The 14,395-nt window shown below is 29.0% G+C and overlaps 4 protein-coding genes across 6 annotated transcripts; 1 reads left to right on the forward strand and 3 right to left on the reverse strand.

Annotated features, from left to right (window-relative positions):
- Positions 1-61: 61 nt before the first annotated feature.
- On the reverse strand, positions 62-3,150 carry LOC122523261 (probable cleavage and polyadenylation specificity factor subunit 2). Its single transcript, XM_043644919.1, has 10 exons — positions 2,901-3,150; positions 2,652-2,811; positions 2,213-2,564; positions 1,823-2,133; positions 1,483-1,742; positions 1,214-1,399; positions 762-1,131; positions 495-683; positions 272-409; positions 62-192 (listed from the first exon to the last, which is right to left on the reverse strand). Exons 1-10 carry the CDS (start codon positions 3,047-3,049, stop codon positions 100-102), a joined length of 2,208 nt encoding a protein of 735 aa, XP_043500854.1. The 5' UTR covers positions 3,050-3,150; the 3' UTR covers positions 62-99.
- Positions 3,151-3,261: 111 nt separating this feature from the next.
- On the forward strand, positions 3,262-4,990 carry LOC122523262 (peflin). 3 transcript variants are annotated; one of them, XM_043644921.1, is made up of 6 exons: positions 3,262-3,516; positions 3,902-4,018; positions 4,096-4,162; positions 4,246-4,410; positions 4,494-4,772; positions 4,880-4,990. In XM_043644921.1, the coding sequence occupies exons 4-6, from the start codon at positions 4,251-4,253 to the stop codon at positions 4,972-4,974; spliced, it is 534 nt and encodes a 177-aa protein (XP_043500856.1). In that variant the 5' UTR covers positions 3,262-3,516; positions 3,902-4,018; positions 4,096-4,162; positions 4,246-4,250; the 3' UTR covers positions 4,975-4,990. The 3 variants fall into 3 exon arrangements, with proteins under 3 accessions (XP_043500856.1, XP_043500855.1, XP_043500858.1); XM_043644920.1 differs by having other exon boundaries at positions 3,902-4,162; XM_043644923.1 differs by lacking the exon at positions 3,902-4,018.
- A 1,926-nt stretch (positions 4,991-6,916) lies between these two features.
- On the reverse strand, positions 6,917-7,960 carry LOC122523267 (tripartite motif-containing protein 45-like; the record flags this gene model as incomplete). Its single annotated transcript, XM_043644928.1, has 4 exons — positions 6,917-7,135; positions 7,235-7,435; positions 7,519-7,736; positions 7,843-7,960. Coding segments are annotated over 4 exons (756 nt in total), but the record flags the coding sequence as incomplete, so codon positions are not given.
- A 932-nt stretch (positions 7,961-8,892) lies between these two features.
- LOC122523072 (dyslexia-associated protein KIAA0319) lies at positions 8,893-14,274 on the reverse strand. Its single transcript, XM_043644615.1, has 15 exons — positions 14,160-14,274; positions 13,777-13,819; positions 13,261-13,672; positions 13,017-13,186; positions 12,341-12,727; positions 11,645-12,244; positions 11,465-11,576; positions 11,242-11,390; positions 10,967-11,157; positions 10,793-10,892; positions 10,394-10,714; positions 10,216-10,317; positions 9,964-10,140; positions 9,743-9,891; positions 8,893-9,660 (listed from the first exon to the last, which is right to left on the reverse strand). Exons 3-14 carry the CDS (start codon positions 13,665-13,667, stop codon positions 9,770-9,772), a joined length of 2,838 nt encoding a protein of 945 aa, XP_043500550.1. The 5' UTR covers positions 13,668-13,672; positions 13,777-13,819; positions 14,160-14,274; the 3' UTR covers positions 8,893-9,660; positions 9,743-9,769.
- Positions 14,275-14,395: the final 121 nt, after the last annotated feature.

Consider the following 14,395-nt stretch of genomic DNA (forward strand, 5'->3'; position numbering starts at 1 on the left):
GAAAGAAAATATTCGTAAGAAATAATTAAGGTAAAAAACATAATGTTTATTAGCATAAATATTTTATATAATAACTTATTTTATTTACATAAATCATATCTATACAATTGCATATTGTTCATATAGCAATTCACGTACTTTATAATACTCCTCGGAAATACAACCTTCTAATATAACTTTTCCTGCTTCGTGCTGGAGAAAAAAGATGTAATTATTAACATAAATGTGTTTATAATTTTATATAAAAAAAACTAATTCTAAACACACAAACCCTTCTGACAGCGATAGTATTGTTACAACACCATAATACTCCTCCACTAAATTCTGATGGAATGTTACTCCTATTTAAAACTTGCTTAAAGTCAGATAGTTTAAGTTCATTTATAAATGTAGTTTGATGTCCAGGAACCTAGATATTATATTATAATATGTATTATAATATATTTTGATATAGGTTTACTTATATGTGTAATCGTAGTTGTTTAATCTTATACCTCGTTTAGCAATAACGGTTCAAGCGTAAGTATTTTATCGCTATTTTCTCCTATTTGACCGTTTTCAGCTACAGCATCTCGACAAACTGGATCACGAGCTGCAATCATGGCATCTACCCACGCAACCTCTGAATCACCTTTCCCTTTTGAAAAATTTAATCCACTTACTAAAGCATCCGTCAAACGAACCTGATTGGAAAAGAAAAAGTTATTTTAATATATTAATACATGATTTCATTATAATTGTTATTATATATTCAATTTTACTTGATATATATGAGTTTCAGTCGTAGCGTCTAACGTTTCTCCTCTTGCAGGTGTAAAAACGCGTGCACCGGCGCTTTGAGCTTGTTGCGCTAATATTTCCGTATCTTTTTTGGATCCCCTAACTAGAACGACCCGTCGTGGCCTTAATTGTGCTAAAATCTTTTGTAGAGATTCTCCATCCGATCTTCCTTCAAAATCGATATATGTAACGGATGCATTGACTGTCATTGTACGCATAACTTGCATGCATTTGGTTGGAATATCGGTAGGTATTTCTGGGTGATGTATGGTTTCTTCTTGTTTTGTTTCTACATTTTCTTTATTATCTTCTACTTCTGGCATGGTTTCTGCTATCTTATAATCTTCTGGTCTGTTATATAAGAAATAATTTATTATTGTAATAGAATTGTTTAAAAGAATTTTTAACATAAATTCGAACAGAAACATTTTACCTTATAATTTCACCATATTCGTCTATCTTAATTTTTTCTTCAATGAATGGAAACATAGGATGTTGTTTTTTATTCTGTTTAAAAAAACCAGGCTTACTCTCTTGTTTTACCAACAAATCGTGTTTCCCTCTTCCACTCCCTACTTCTATTTCGTCTTCAGACTCCGAGCTAACATCTGCAGTTTCCCTGATATAAAAATTTCTCAAAGTTAAAAAAAAAGTTATTATTTCGCAATAAATAGTAGATAATATATTCAATATTAAACGTACATTTGTTCTTGTTTCATTTGTTCTTGCCTTAATTTCTCTTTTTTTAAATATTCTTCTAATTCTATACCCTCCAATTTAATACGCTTTTTAACTTCTAAAGAAATATTTCTGTTTCCTCCCTTTTCTACTAAATCTCTAGCAAGTGTTCCAGGAGATGTTCTACTTGTTATTATAATGCTGTTCTGTGGATTAGTACACCATTGAAGAAAAAGTTCTCGCGAGAAACCGCATTCCATATCAGGAGTACTTGCAAGTACGACCTAAGATACATTTTCTAATGAATATAGTTTTAAGCTATTTATTATTTTTCTTAAAAGAAAAATATTTGATTGTTGTGTACCTTTGGACTTGGAACTTGAGTTAACTCAGCCATACTATGACAAAGTTGTAAATGCTTAAATTGAAATGGATTATTTCTAGCCCCTTCGAAACTTCTCATCAGTTTGTCACTCATCCATTCGATTTGCGATTTAGCGAACTCGACTACATTGTAACTGACATTGTTCAAAAGTGCCAATGAATAAGCAAGTAGCCCGGATTCTTTATTGCGCCATAATTGATCTAACATGTGTGCCAGTTCTAACACTCGTCCAGCTGTATCCACGCTAACAAGAACATTTCCACCACCTCTTAATGTTTGTAAAATATTTGCTTAGAACAAAAAATAAATTACTAAATAAATATCAATAACATTAAGAAAGAATGCATTACTGTATTAATAACAACATACTCATTAATTTTTCATCTCTAGTTCTACGTCTTGCTTGTTGATACGTGGCATTAAATGCATCTGTTATGAGCAACGATGGTCTTTGTAATCTTTCCAATTCACATCCATTTAAATGACGTTCTTTCTTATGATTGAAATCAACGGCATATATTATATCTTCTTCTCCTATTTTAACAATTTTCCAAATCGTTCCACCGATCATGTGTCCTGCAGGTAAAGGTGTTAATGTAACACCATACCCTTTACCTTTCATTGATATGCTTTGATTATATTTCAATTGCACTATTTTATCAAATGCAGCGTCTACATCGTCCAAAGTAAATAAATCAAAGTCTTCCATGTTATGACGAGACTAAAAAAGAGAGAAAATTTAAAAAAGAATTTAATATTGTATAAAATGAACCGATATTTAAATATATTTTAATAAAAAAAATATTACCTGATACATGTCGTACATAAACATTTGTCCCATTTTGTAAACAGGTATAGTAGCATAAATAGGACAATTCAAACCGCATTTTCCAACTAAATATGGTAATGCGCCTAAATGCAATGGATCTGGATATGAAAGTAAAACTGCATCTATTTGATTAACATGTCTAAAGAATCAACGTAAACAAATTAAATCTTTTAGATAAGAAGAAAAGGTAATATTAATATTAATCTCAAATATAAATGAATTATTTACCTTTTTAATTCTTTTATAAAATCTTGATCAAAATTTTCATCCCATCCACAATCGAGTAAGATTCTTAATTCATCGACTTGCAAGATATAACAAGGCGGAGACTCATCCATTGCTCCGGATATAGCATGAAGTTTTATTATTGACGTCATTTTGATTCTCTATTTAAATTATTTCTTAATTGAAATTTATTCTAAAATTTAATAATTTTTTCATCAAAACAAATTTTCAATTTGTAGGTTAATCCAATCCAAAACACTACGGAACATTTACAACGCCCTCTGGTATGTAACCAATGAAAGAATTCATAAAGATCTAACATGAGAATTACTACAATAAAAGAAGAAATTGCAAACTTCAGCGAACGCTACAACTCTCGTTTAGCCAAACATCTAAACTTTCTAGCAAAAAATTTGCTAGAAAATACTAATGTAGTACGTAGACTAAAAAGGTTCTTCCCTTCCGATTTAGAAACAAGATTTGCCTAATTAATAATTTTGTTATCCTAATATAACGTCTCTTGTATTTATAAATCATGTTGTGTATCACGTCAGCATAAATTACCTATAATTCTCGCTGAAAATTGATTGTATTTTCTCTTATTAATAAAAAAAAACGTGTAAGTTATACTTCTTTATGATCTTAACTAAACATTCCTATGTTACATTTATAAGTGAGAAAATTATTAAAAAGATATGTAAATAAATATAAATGTTTAATTTAGGTTTAGAAATGTTTAAAAATAATAATTTATCATTAAAAATATATTTGAATTACAATTGACAAAAATGCTCTCTCTAAAATTTTTCATGTAAATCGCGGCCAGAATCTACGTAGAGATTATACATAAAACATAAGATTGCATTAACAAAGATTTTAATTGTTTATATGTTAAATATAATATTTTTTAATAAGTGTCAAATATTTTTGGTTTAATAAAAATTTGAAGTTTGTAATTAGTTTTTACGCAATAAACCAGTGACCTTCTTAATTTGTTTTTCAAGATTTTCCCGCGCGTATTTTCAAGGTTAATTGTCTACATTGGGTGTATTAGTTTAGTAAAATATATATGTAGTTTATTTCACATGCGGAATGTATTGTTCTATGTGACACTGCAGCAGGTACTTTTTTCAAAGCATTCATCAATGTTGCAATTAATAAGTGCGTGACTAATTATATTTCTTTTTATTGTCATCAGCTGATCTGTAATTAAAAACATAAAAGGAATATAATTTGAAGTCAGTATAATCCAGTAAAGACGTATCGTAAGTTCATTGCTGAACAACTATTTCGATATTTAAACTTTCAACTATTTTTTAAGGTTCATAGATCATTTTTTAATTTATAGACAAAATGTATGAACCAGAAGGTTTAATAAGACCAGAGATCCAACAATGGTTTGCCGTAGTCGACAGAGATGGAAGTGGTCAAATTTCAGCAACTGAATTAAAAGCGGCTTTAGCTAATGGAAAAGGTGGAACTTTTTCAGAATCAGCTTGTAGACTGATGATCAGTGAGTAAAAAATAATATGTGTTTAAAGTATATTAAAATACTTAGTACAGTAATTGATGATCATTTTTTATATCATATTGCAGGTATGTTTGGTAAAAAACAAAGTGGTTTTTTAGATTTACAAGAATTTCAAGAGGTATTTAAATATATCAATTCTTGGATTGATTTCCTACGTAATATTGATCTTGACCAGTCTGGAAGTATACAGGAATATGAATTAAATGCGGTATTAGAGAAAATGGGTTATAAAGTTAGTCCTACATTTGCTCAATTTCTTATTAAGAAATGTGATCCCATTAACGGTCAAAGTATGAGTGTCGATCAATTTATTGTTTTTTGTATTCAACTAGAAAAGTTTACAGGTAAAAGAATTGTTGTATCAGCTGTTGATAAAAATATACATTTTTATAAGATTATCAGTACATATTGTAGTCATAAAATGATTATTTTAGTAATCGTTGTCTTACAGGTGCATTCAAAAGTAGAGATACAGATAGAACAGGAACTATTTCCATTGGATTTGAAGATTTTTTGATGATAGCTTTTGATTGTAGCTTTAACTAAATATTTTATTAACTCTGATTAATGCTTATTATATTTAATTAATTTTAAGCATGATCACATTAATAATGATTATTAATAATTTACTCTTTCCATTATTTATCTTAGTTATTCTATATTATAATATAATATAAACTCTATATTATTAAATTATATATATAATAATATAATATATTTATATTATATTATTTTAATAAATCTAGACAAAAATGTAATACATTAATGTTACATATTAATTTGTAAATTTAAATTTCGTGGAGAACATCTAGTTTCATTTTGTTTTCTTAACCTAGTGCCACCTATAAGAGATATTTCAAATTAATATTGTATTTTATTCTTGAGATCTACTGTCTTGAGTGTTTTACATTTTGATTAAAATTAATAAAATTTACTGGTAAAAGTGCATTATTTATAATTAGCTTTATTTATTAATATTTAATTAGAAGTGTTATCAAATGTGGTGTTTTATTAATATGGTTCCTGATTGTCCTTTGAATTATACTTCTGTTAATATTCTAAGTAATGAAATTTTCACCCAAAACAATTTTTGTATATAATATTTAATTAGTGTATATTATATATGTAATAATTGAATTCTGTAACTTTTAGAATGATTTTTAAAATAGTACCTCAAATGACAATATCGAATTAATCATAAAATGTAGATTGAGATATCACATGACAATTTAATCATTTATTTGCTAAACTTATGTAATTAATATATTTATTTAAGTATAATATAAGATTTTCTATTTAGGTATTCTGAAGATCCAATAAAGTATGAATCAGACTCAGAAAATCATGTATCTATATGGACAAAACAAGCTCGGAAGAGAATACAGGAATACGCTAGACTCTGGAGGGCTCGACACATCTTAGACGCTATATCTTTTATTAATGAATTATTTGTTGATAGCTCAGAAATTGAAATATTGAGTCTCGTTAATGTCATTGCAAGAAGATTGAAATTTTTAGGTGTCCCAGACTCTTCGGAAAACAAACAGAATGGTAATCTATTTCTATTTTATATTAAAAATAAACAAATAATGAATAATAGAAGGAATAGAAAATGATTTTAAAAATAACAATAATTTCTTATAGATATTGGCTATAATGAGAACAAATTATTTCTATTGAATCAAAGACACAACGGTATTTACCATTGCTGTACATTTTGTTCGAGTGGTGGAAAAAAAGATGTTGTCTGTGCCTGTGGAGGAAGAATGCCTGGTACAAATTAATCTATATATACAAATTAATCTATTTCTAATTAACACGTTAAGTGCCATACGGGTCAATAGTGATTGATAATATATTTTATGATCAGGCATGTATTTGTACAGCTGACAAATTATCGTGGCCTAGATGAAAAGTTCAATAAAAAAGGCTTGATACTTAACGTGTTAATATTGTGTTATGATAAATAATATATAAAAAGATGATTTAATAAAAGGTGGATATCATGGATGTGGACATGGACATGTTGGTCACCCTGGTTCTAATCATTGGTCTTGCTGTGGATCACTTTTACGAGATGGACGTTGTTTAATAACTCGAAGATATAAATACCAGTTTTTACTCTAATACTTACTGTACATCCTGTCGATATTTGGTTGAAGATATTAGCTGCGAGTACTTCTGATAGATAATATTATTACATTAATTATTATTATCTATGTTTTATGTAAGTGTATAAATACATATTATTTTCATTATAAATTTACATATATACATATATAATTGTTATTCATAACAGTTTGCAAGTACTAAAAGCTAGGACATTGCATAACTGTACCTCAAATGACAGTCTTATAATTAACAATGATATTTTTTCATCCCATTGTTTAAATCACATGACAATTTATCAAATATATTTTAATTATTATATATAAAAATAAATATCATAAACATTTGTTTATATGATACAAGAAATATGATACAATTGTTATTTAACGTACCATTGATCAATGAAATGTTCTTGTTCATTAAATATATCATCGGAAAATACATCTTCGCTGTAACATATGAGTAAAGAATTTAAAAGTGTTTTTGCTTTTTCAAGCATTGTTGTTAAATACGCGGCGGCTCTTCTTCCAGCACCAATAGCATTTTCGCTAGCATGTCCTCTGTGTTCTATACTCCAGATACACTCTTTGCAACATATCTAGAAATATAATGTTTAGAGTATTGGATGATATTTTAAAAAAAATATATATAAATAAATATATTTCTTTTTTATATAGAATAAAATGATATATAAAACCTGTTGGCATGCATTGCAATAGTATCGCAATGCATTTGAGGGATGTATTTGACAAAGTATAGTGCGACGTATTCTCGTTGCTTCCCAGAGAGGTTTTACTATATGTTTGCTTTGTTTTAATTCCATTCTTGTTTGTTCTTCGTGCTCGTTACCACAATCAGAACAAAAGTTGCGCAAACACGCGCAACATTGTACAATTGCCTATAGTTATCATCAAAATGAATTAACTTTATATATTAAATATATTTCATTAGCAGTATTATATCAATTGGAAGCATGCTTACAACTACTTCATCTGGACAAGTATCACAGAGTATCCTATCAGCCAATTTACGACGCATAGCATCCATGACAAGTCTATGTTGTAATGGATAATGCGGAGGTGGAATTATAAAATAAGTGTTTGATAGACAAAAATTACACAAGGGACATCTTTCATAAATATTACAGACCGGATTAATGTTATCATTCTTCTGCAACTTACTTGAGTCAATATTATTAGCTGCAAACCAAATTATAAAGTATAATTACTATTAAGGATTATACAAATCATCATTCGCTTTGGTAGAATATATTTAATGAGATATTGCATGACTAATTTCTCTTACCTTTTTCGATTAAGTCAAAGACGCAAGGAGAACACATGGCATGCAAGCAAGGAAGAAGTCTAGGTTCTCGCATTTTTTTACCACATCTTGAACATAAGAAATCTTTATTTTCATGAATATTTGGAATTATTTGCATTTTATTTTCTTTATTATGTTCACTGTTTAAATTTCCACTATCCGAAAACGTGTAGGAAAGCGAGCCTATTTTTTGTTCCATACTCCACCTCAATCCATTTCTTGAAATACAATCATTGTTAATTTTATAACACGAAGAGAGAAAGAGAGAGAGAGAAAGAAAGAGAGAGAGAGAGAGTCTAGATTTTTATTTATTTATAGCTATATTAAATAAGACAGATTATGTGTTTTTATTTATATATTTTGTATTGTTCATAAATTAACAATGTATGATCTAAATTTATTTATATATTTATATCGTGTTACCTTGCATCAGCGCTTATGCGTTTTGATTCAATCGTAATAATTGATTGATTATTCCTACATTTTTTCTTATCGGTAAAATAAGTGACGTTTTCATTATTATTATTATATGTATTACTTTCGATTTCTTCTTCGATCGTTTTTCCATTACCAAAACAATTCTTTTCCAATTGATTTTTAACAGAACAGTTCACTAATTCCATGAATTCCATTGATTTATTATTTATTATTTTAGATAATAGAATTAATTAATCTTTTTTTGAATCACATTATTATTTTTAATAATTAATTTAGAATAAATTCGATACGTTGCTTTACTTCAGTAGGAATGTCTTACAGACTACTCTTCTCAACTTCAGTAGAGAATGTATCTGGTTAAAAATAACATTTAAGGTTGTTCACGCTGGTTTAGACATTTTTCTGCCTGGGTGATGAACAGCTTGAAGTAGATTATAGTATTTCGTGAGCGAAATAGAAAATAGATATCTTCTATTTGTTTGGATTATATTTATATTTTATAAAATAAACATATAGGAAACATTGTCATAGTTTTTTATCACATATTTTAACATCTACATATATACTATCAAAAAAAAAGGAATGCATAATGAATTACTGCTAATCTAAATTGATTTGTTTATTTTTTTAAATAAATTTGACATTTAGTAAAATTTCTTTGTCACGCGCATTATGAATAATAGATTTTATTCAATGTTCATATACGTGTAAAAATAAGATTGGCGATGTAAATATAGAGGAGTAAATAGTATACATACAAATCGTTTACAGATTAGAAGTAATTATATTATATATATATATTACTATTAATTTAAGAATAATTCTTCAAGGCCGTAATTGTGTAATTTATAGAAACTTTCAAACTTTTTTTAGCGTTCTGTTATAACATTGCTAATAATTACAGTTTATAAATAATTAGCAATTTAAACTGCTAACGAATACATAATCACAAATTTCTTTTCAGAAAGCGTAAAGTATATAGAATAAGATCAAAATTGATTTCTTCAAAATAATTCCCCAAGGTCTCCCCTTCGAGATCTTTTTTTGATTTGATGTACGTAAGAGAAAACGACGTTTATTGCACCCTGTATAGTAATATTGCACTAATTTATAATGAAATCAATCATTTAAGTGCAATGAAGAGATATAATCGTAATACTTTTATATTTAAACATTATCTACTTTGTTCGGTCCTTTTTTTTACAAGTTTTAGCTTTAAAGATGATGTTACTTTTTTTGTTTCATTATTTTAAGGTACTTAGTGTAGATTACAGCCCCATAACTGACTAGTACTGTATGTTTGGCCAAATGTACACACATGTGCGTTAATTATTTCAGTATGATTTTGTGAACGTAATAACACTGGAACATAAAATATACATAATATCAGGATACATTATTCTATTTATAAAAAAAGAATCATATTTGATTTTTAATGAATTACCTTAAATTTTCATTTCCGTTTTTACTTTCACAAACCATTACGAGCTTTACCATTTCTCATGTGACTATTACTTCTTGTCTTACAGTGTTCAAATAAGACGTCATAAGAATCAGCATCCGAATCTGACAATACCATTTTAGTATGTGGAACTGTAAAATCCATTTTAATTAGTTACAACAATTAAACATTTTACACTGCATATCAATACACAAAGAATATACCATCATCTTCTGGTTCCGGTTGAAGAAGAGAATAACGTGCTAGCTTTTTCTTTGGACGTAATATTCTTCTCTTACTAGTGCAGATTCTTTGACACATGCAGATAAGTCCCCAAACAAGTCCAACCCAACAAACAACCAAGGATAATAGGGCTATTAATACATATAAAATACTCCAATCTAAAATATACAATTGGAACATTGTTAATAATTAAACAACTTAATTATATCGATTAATACAAAATATTAACGTACCGCAATTTGATTCTCCATTACCGAAATATTTTTGGATTAAATTTTGCATCCAAAATGCTTCACACATACATTGTCGTGTTTCCTGATCACACACCCCATGACCTTAATTAAAGAAATATTTATTATCTTTCTAATTACGCTAATATTATCATAATTATATTATATCTATGAAAATTACCTGAGCAATTATTTTGACACAAAGCGGTATCAATATTTGCTACAGACAATTGCAACAAACCAGAATCTTGCTTGAGTTTCTGTTTCAATCTTTTTACTACCTCCGGACCAGACATCATTTCTTTGCCGCCTTTTTTTTCTACGTAAAATATTAATACGGCTTTTCCTGTACGCGGTTCGGCTCTTAAATTCCGTACGACGATGGTAGCTTCATCTCGTAGCAACATTTGCAGTTTTACAACAAGAGAATTTTTTTGTGATTCTGTTAATACATTAGCACCTATGTTTAATGTCAATTCTACCAAATGCAACAATTGAGGATCTGTAAATTAATTATACGTTAATTAGGAACACTTATACATTTTGTTTCAACGCTATTTTAATTTAGAATATTACTTGCCTGGTTTTACAATAACAGATACAGTATCTTCGTTACTTAATCCTTGTTCATCTGTTACTTTCAGTTTAAAAAGATATCGGCCAGGCACGATATCCGTTAACTATTATCATTTAAAGAATAATTATTTATATTAATTCGTAATTTTATTCTATTATAAAAAAAATAAATAATTACCATTAATATTGGTGATTTATCTGTTCCTTCAATTATAGTACCAACCGCAAGACTAGATGGTTCTCTTGTCCATAACCATTGCCCGATACGTAAATCATCAGAAGATTGAGAACCGTTAAGGATCAAGGCAACAATAGGAGCTATTATAATTTGATCACCACCAGCATTTGCTTTAGGTGCTGCATTTTTATCTTTTGAAAATAATTTTAGATGAATATTATTTTAACATAAATATTGCAAGGAGCTAATGTTTAATATGAAAATAGAATACGTACTTTGTGTTACTTTAACAGCAACCGTATCAGAATCTTTATTTCCATTGTCATCAATAACTGTTAGCTTGAATAGATAATCTCCTTTAGTTAATTTAGTTACATTTGTAATAGATTCATTTACTGCAGAAAAATCAACTATGCTGGGACCACTATAGTTATAGGAATACGTTAGCAGTGACATAGAATATAAAATATATTAAATATGAAATATAAATAATTTTACCTCATTTGTTTCCAATGATAAAAAACTATTTTGATATCGTCTTTGCTCTTTCTACCATCTAATACTGTTCGTGTCTCTGGCAATGCAATGGTTATATTCTCTCCAGCATTAGCTATAAGCAGAAACAATCGTTAAAATTATTATTAAATGAAATAACACTTAATTATAATGTTAATTAACCTTTTGGTGGTTTATTCGTAGGAGGCTTCACAAAAACATGAACTTCGGCTGAAGAAGACTGGCCAGAATCGTCGGTTACTTTGAGAACAAAAGTATACATTCCTTCAACTAAATTTGATAAATGTAAATAAGGAGTTCTGGTAAATTGCATGTCTACAGCTTTGTTTTGATCAGAAGGACTTTTTGTCCATTCCCAGCTTGCTATTCCTCTATCGTCTGTACTTAAATTTCCATTAAGTATCAATGTATTTTGAGGTAAATAAATTATAACATCTTGTCCTGCGTTAGCACTCGGCGGATAATCGATTACTTTTAAAACAGTTATATTAGCTTTAGTAGAATTTGTGACATGATCAGAGTCTTCGACTGTTAGTTTAAAAGTATAGTTTCCAGCTATAAGATTATCTAATTGTAAAGTAGGAGTATCAACTAAATTAGGCTGATATCCAATAGGACCTTGCTGCAGTTCCCAATGATAAGAAATTATGTGATCGTCGTCTTTACTCGTCGATCCATCCAATACAGCTCCTGTATTAGGCAATTTAACGACTTGCGAGGCAGGTGAAATTATAGCAGTCGGTGCTTGGTTTATTCTCTTAGCTAGTATTTTTAAATTAAAAATGATAGTTATTTTAATATAAAAGATTTTGTAAGTTTTACAAAGTATCTAATAAAATATCTGATAGAATAACTTACGTGGTAAAACACTGACGTTAGCGTAGGCTTCTCCATAAGCATTTGGGTTACTTACAGCTACTTTAAATCTATATAAGCCTTCCGACAAATTACTCAATTTAACAGTTATACGGTTTTGATCGATCATTGTTCCTGTATGACCTTCTGGTTGACTAAGTAAACTCCAAGCATAATTATAATGTTCATTGCCTTGTTCGGCAGGCATAGTGTACGCCGATAATGTTACTTCGTTTTCTGGCAAGCGTACTTCTTTAGAAACTGCAGATACTAATAATTCTTTTAAGGTAGGCTTCACGGATGTAGTTGTACCTTTTGAAATTTGAGCACTCATTTGAGGAGTAACACCAAGTTCCGCATTTTCCATTTCATTTATTGCCACGCAAGTACCTGTAATTTGAAATATATCATTAGAAAATTCTTAACATATTGACAGCCGGCGACTTAAAAGACATTTAAAGCCTGAGCGCCGGCAATGTATCGGCCACTTAAATCTCAAACGCCGGCCTTATTCGTTTGTTTCTGATCACTGAGAATAGCTCAGAGATCTGCGTTTTCACGGGGCCGGCGCTCAAGTGACAGACTCAGAAACCCGCGTTTTCGCGGGGCCGGCTGTCAATGTGTTAAGATTAAATTAAATATGCATTTATATATAAAAAAAATTAAATGCTATGAATACCAGCAATATTTCTTTTGAATCCAAAATTGCACCGACAAACGCTAACATCATCTTTTTCTTCATGTCTTATACAAATTTCGTTAGGTGCACATTCAGATTGATATATGCAACTAATGGTATCTGTATCAAATACGATGCGGTTATCATCAATGTTGTCCATTAATAATGGTCTATAAAAATTATATAAATATTTTAGTAACTCTCTTGTAAAAGAATATAATCATCAAATACATCAAATATTTACCTAGTTTCATCATTAGCTTGACTCAACAGTTCGCTCCACATTTCATTATCTTTAACCGGTTTGACCAAAACCATGCTAGGTGGATTTTCATTAGGTAAATTAGGTCTATATAATGGCATGCACATTTTGGAATTACTGCATTTCACGTGATAACACGTGTCGTTATGCATAAGAGCAACATTACAATGTAACTCGTTACAGCACGTAGTGACGCAACGTTCAATATCTGTTACACCAGACCACGCAGTGAAAATGTTTAAAGATAAATTTCCACGAGGTAAATATTTGGTAAATGCATGGGGATATAAGCTCGAACAAATTTGCCATTTTCCATCCCAGTCTGAATAATGTCCAATGCAAGATCCAAATAATAATAAGTAGAGTCCCAAGTAATAAATACAAAACATTTTAACTGTAATCAATGAAAGGAAAAATTTAATCAAAATTGATTTATCAGTTTTATACATTGTAATCAATTCTGGTGATTATAAAAATCAATATATTCTTATCGCTTACCTTATTTTATATTTTTTCAGAAGAACGATAAATATATATTTCACTGTAAAATAAAGTTATAGTCTTAGATGTTTTAACATACAATACATGTAACAGTGTATACATAAACTGCGTTCACTAATAGCCGACCAATCGTCCCTGCGACATTATTATAAAATAATTCGCAGCTGTGTACGGTGAATAGGGCTTATCATATATTAGTAGCATTTTATTATCACGACCAGCAGCTAATCAACTATAGGGGTAATTATCATACTTCCTGCTAAGTTAGAGGAAGGAAAAGTTTTTAATAATGACTGATAAAATACTGGTTTGATATTTAAATGGTTAATAACATCGATTCCATCATCTTTGATTAATTATTTGGATATTTGTTGACTTACATAGAAATCAAAAAGCTTGTTTCCAATAAACAATACTATTTTAATTTCGTTTATATTCTTTTATTAACACCTGCATCATCACTTGCATATACTATTGTGCGCATGTGTTAGGTAAAATGTAGGTGTCGACACTAGTCAATCAACAATCAAACTTTGATAATAAATCTGAAAATCTCCGAAGAAATAAAATTAAACTAAAAAATATATTAATCTATTTAAAATCAGTATATTTTTAT

Source organism: Polistes fuscatus, unplaced genomic scaffold (assembly GCF_010416935.1).
Source record: "Polistes fuscatus isolate 324 unplaced genomic scaffold, CU_Pfus_HIC Scaffold6, whole genome shotgun sequence".
Lineage (NCBI taxonomy): Eukaryota > Metazoa > Arthropoda > Insecta > Hymenoptera > Vespidae > Polistes > Polistes fuscatus.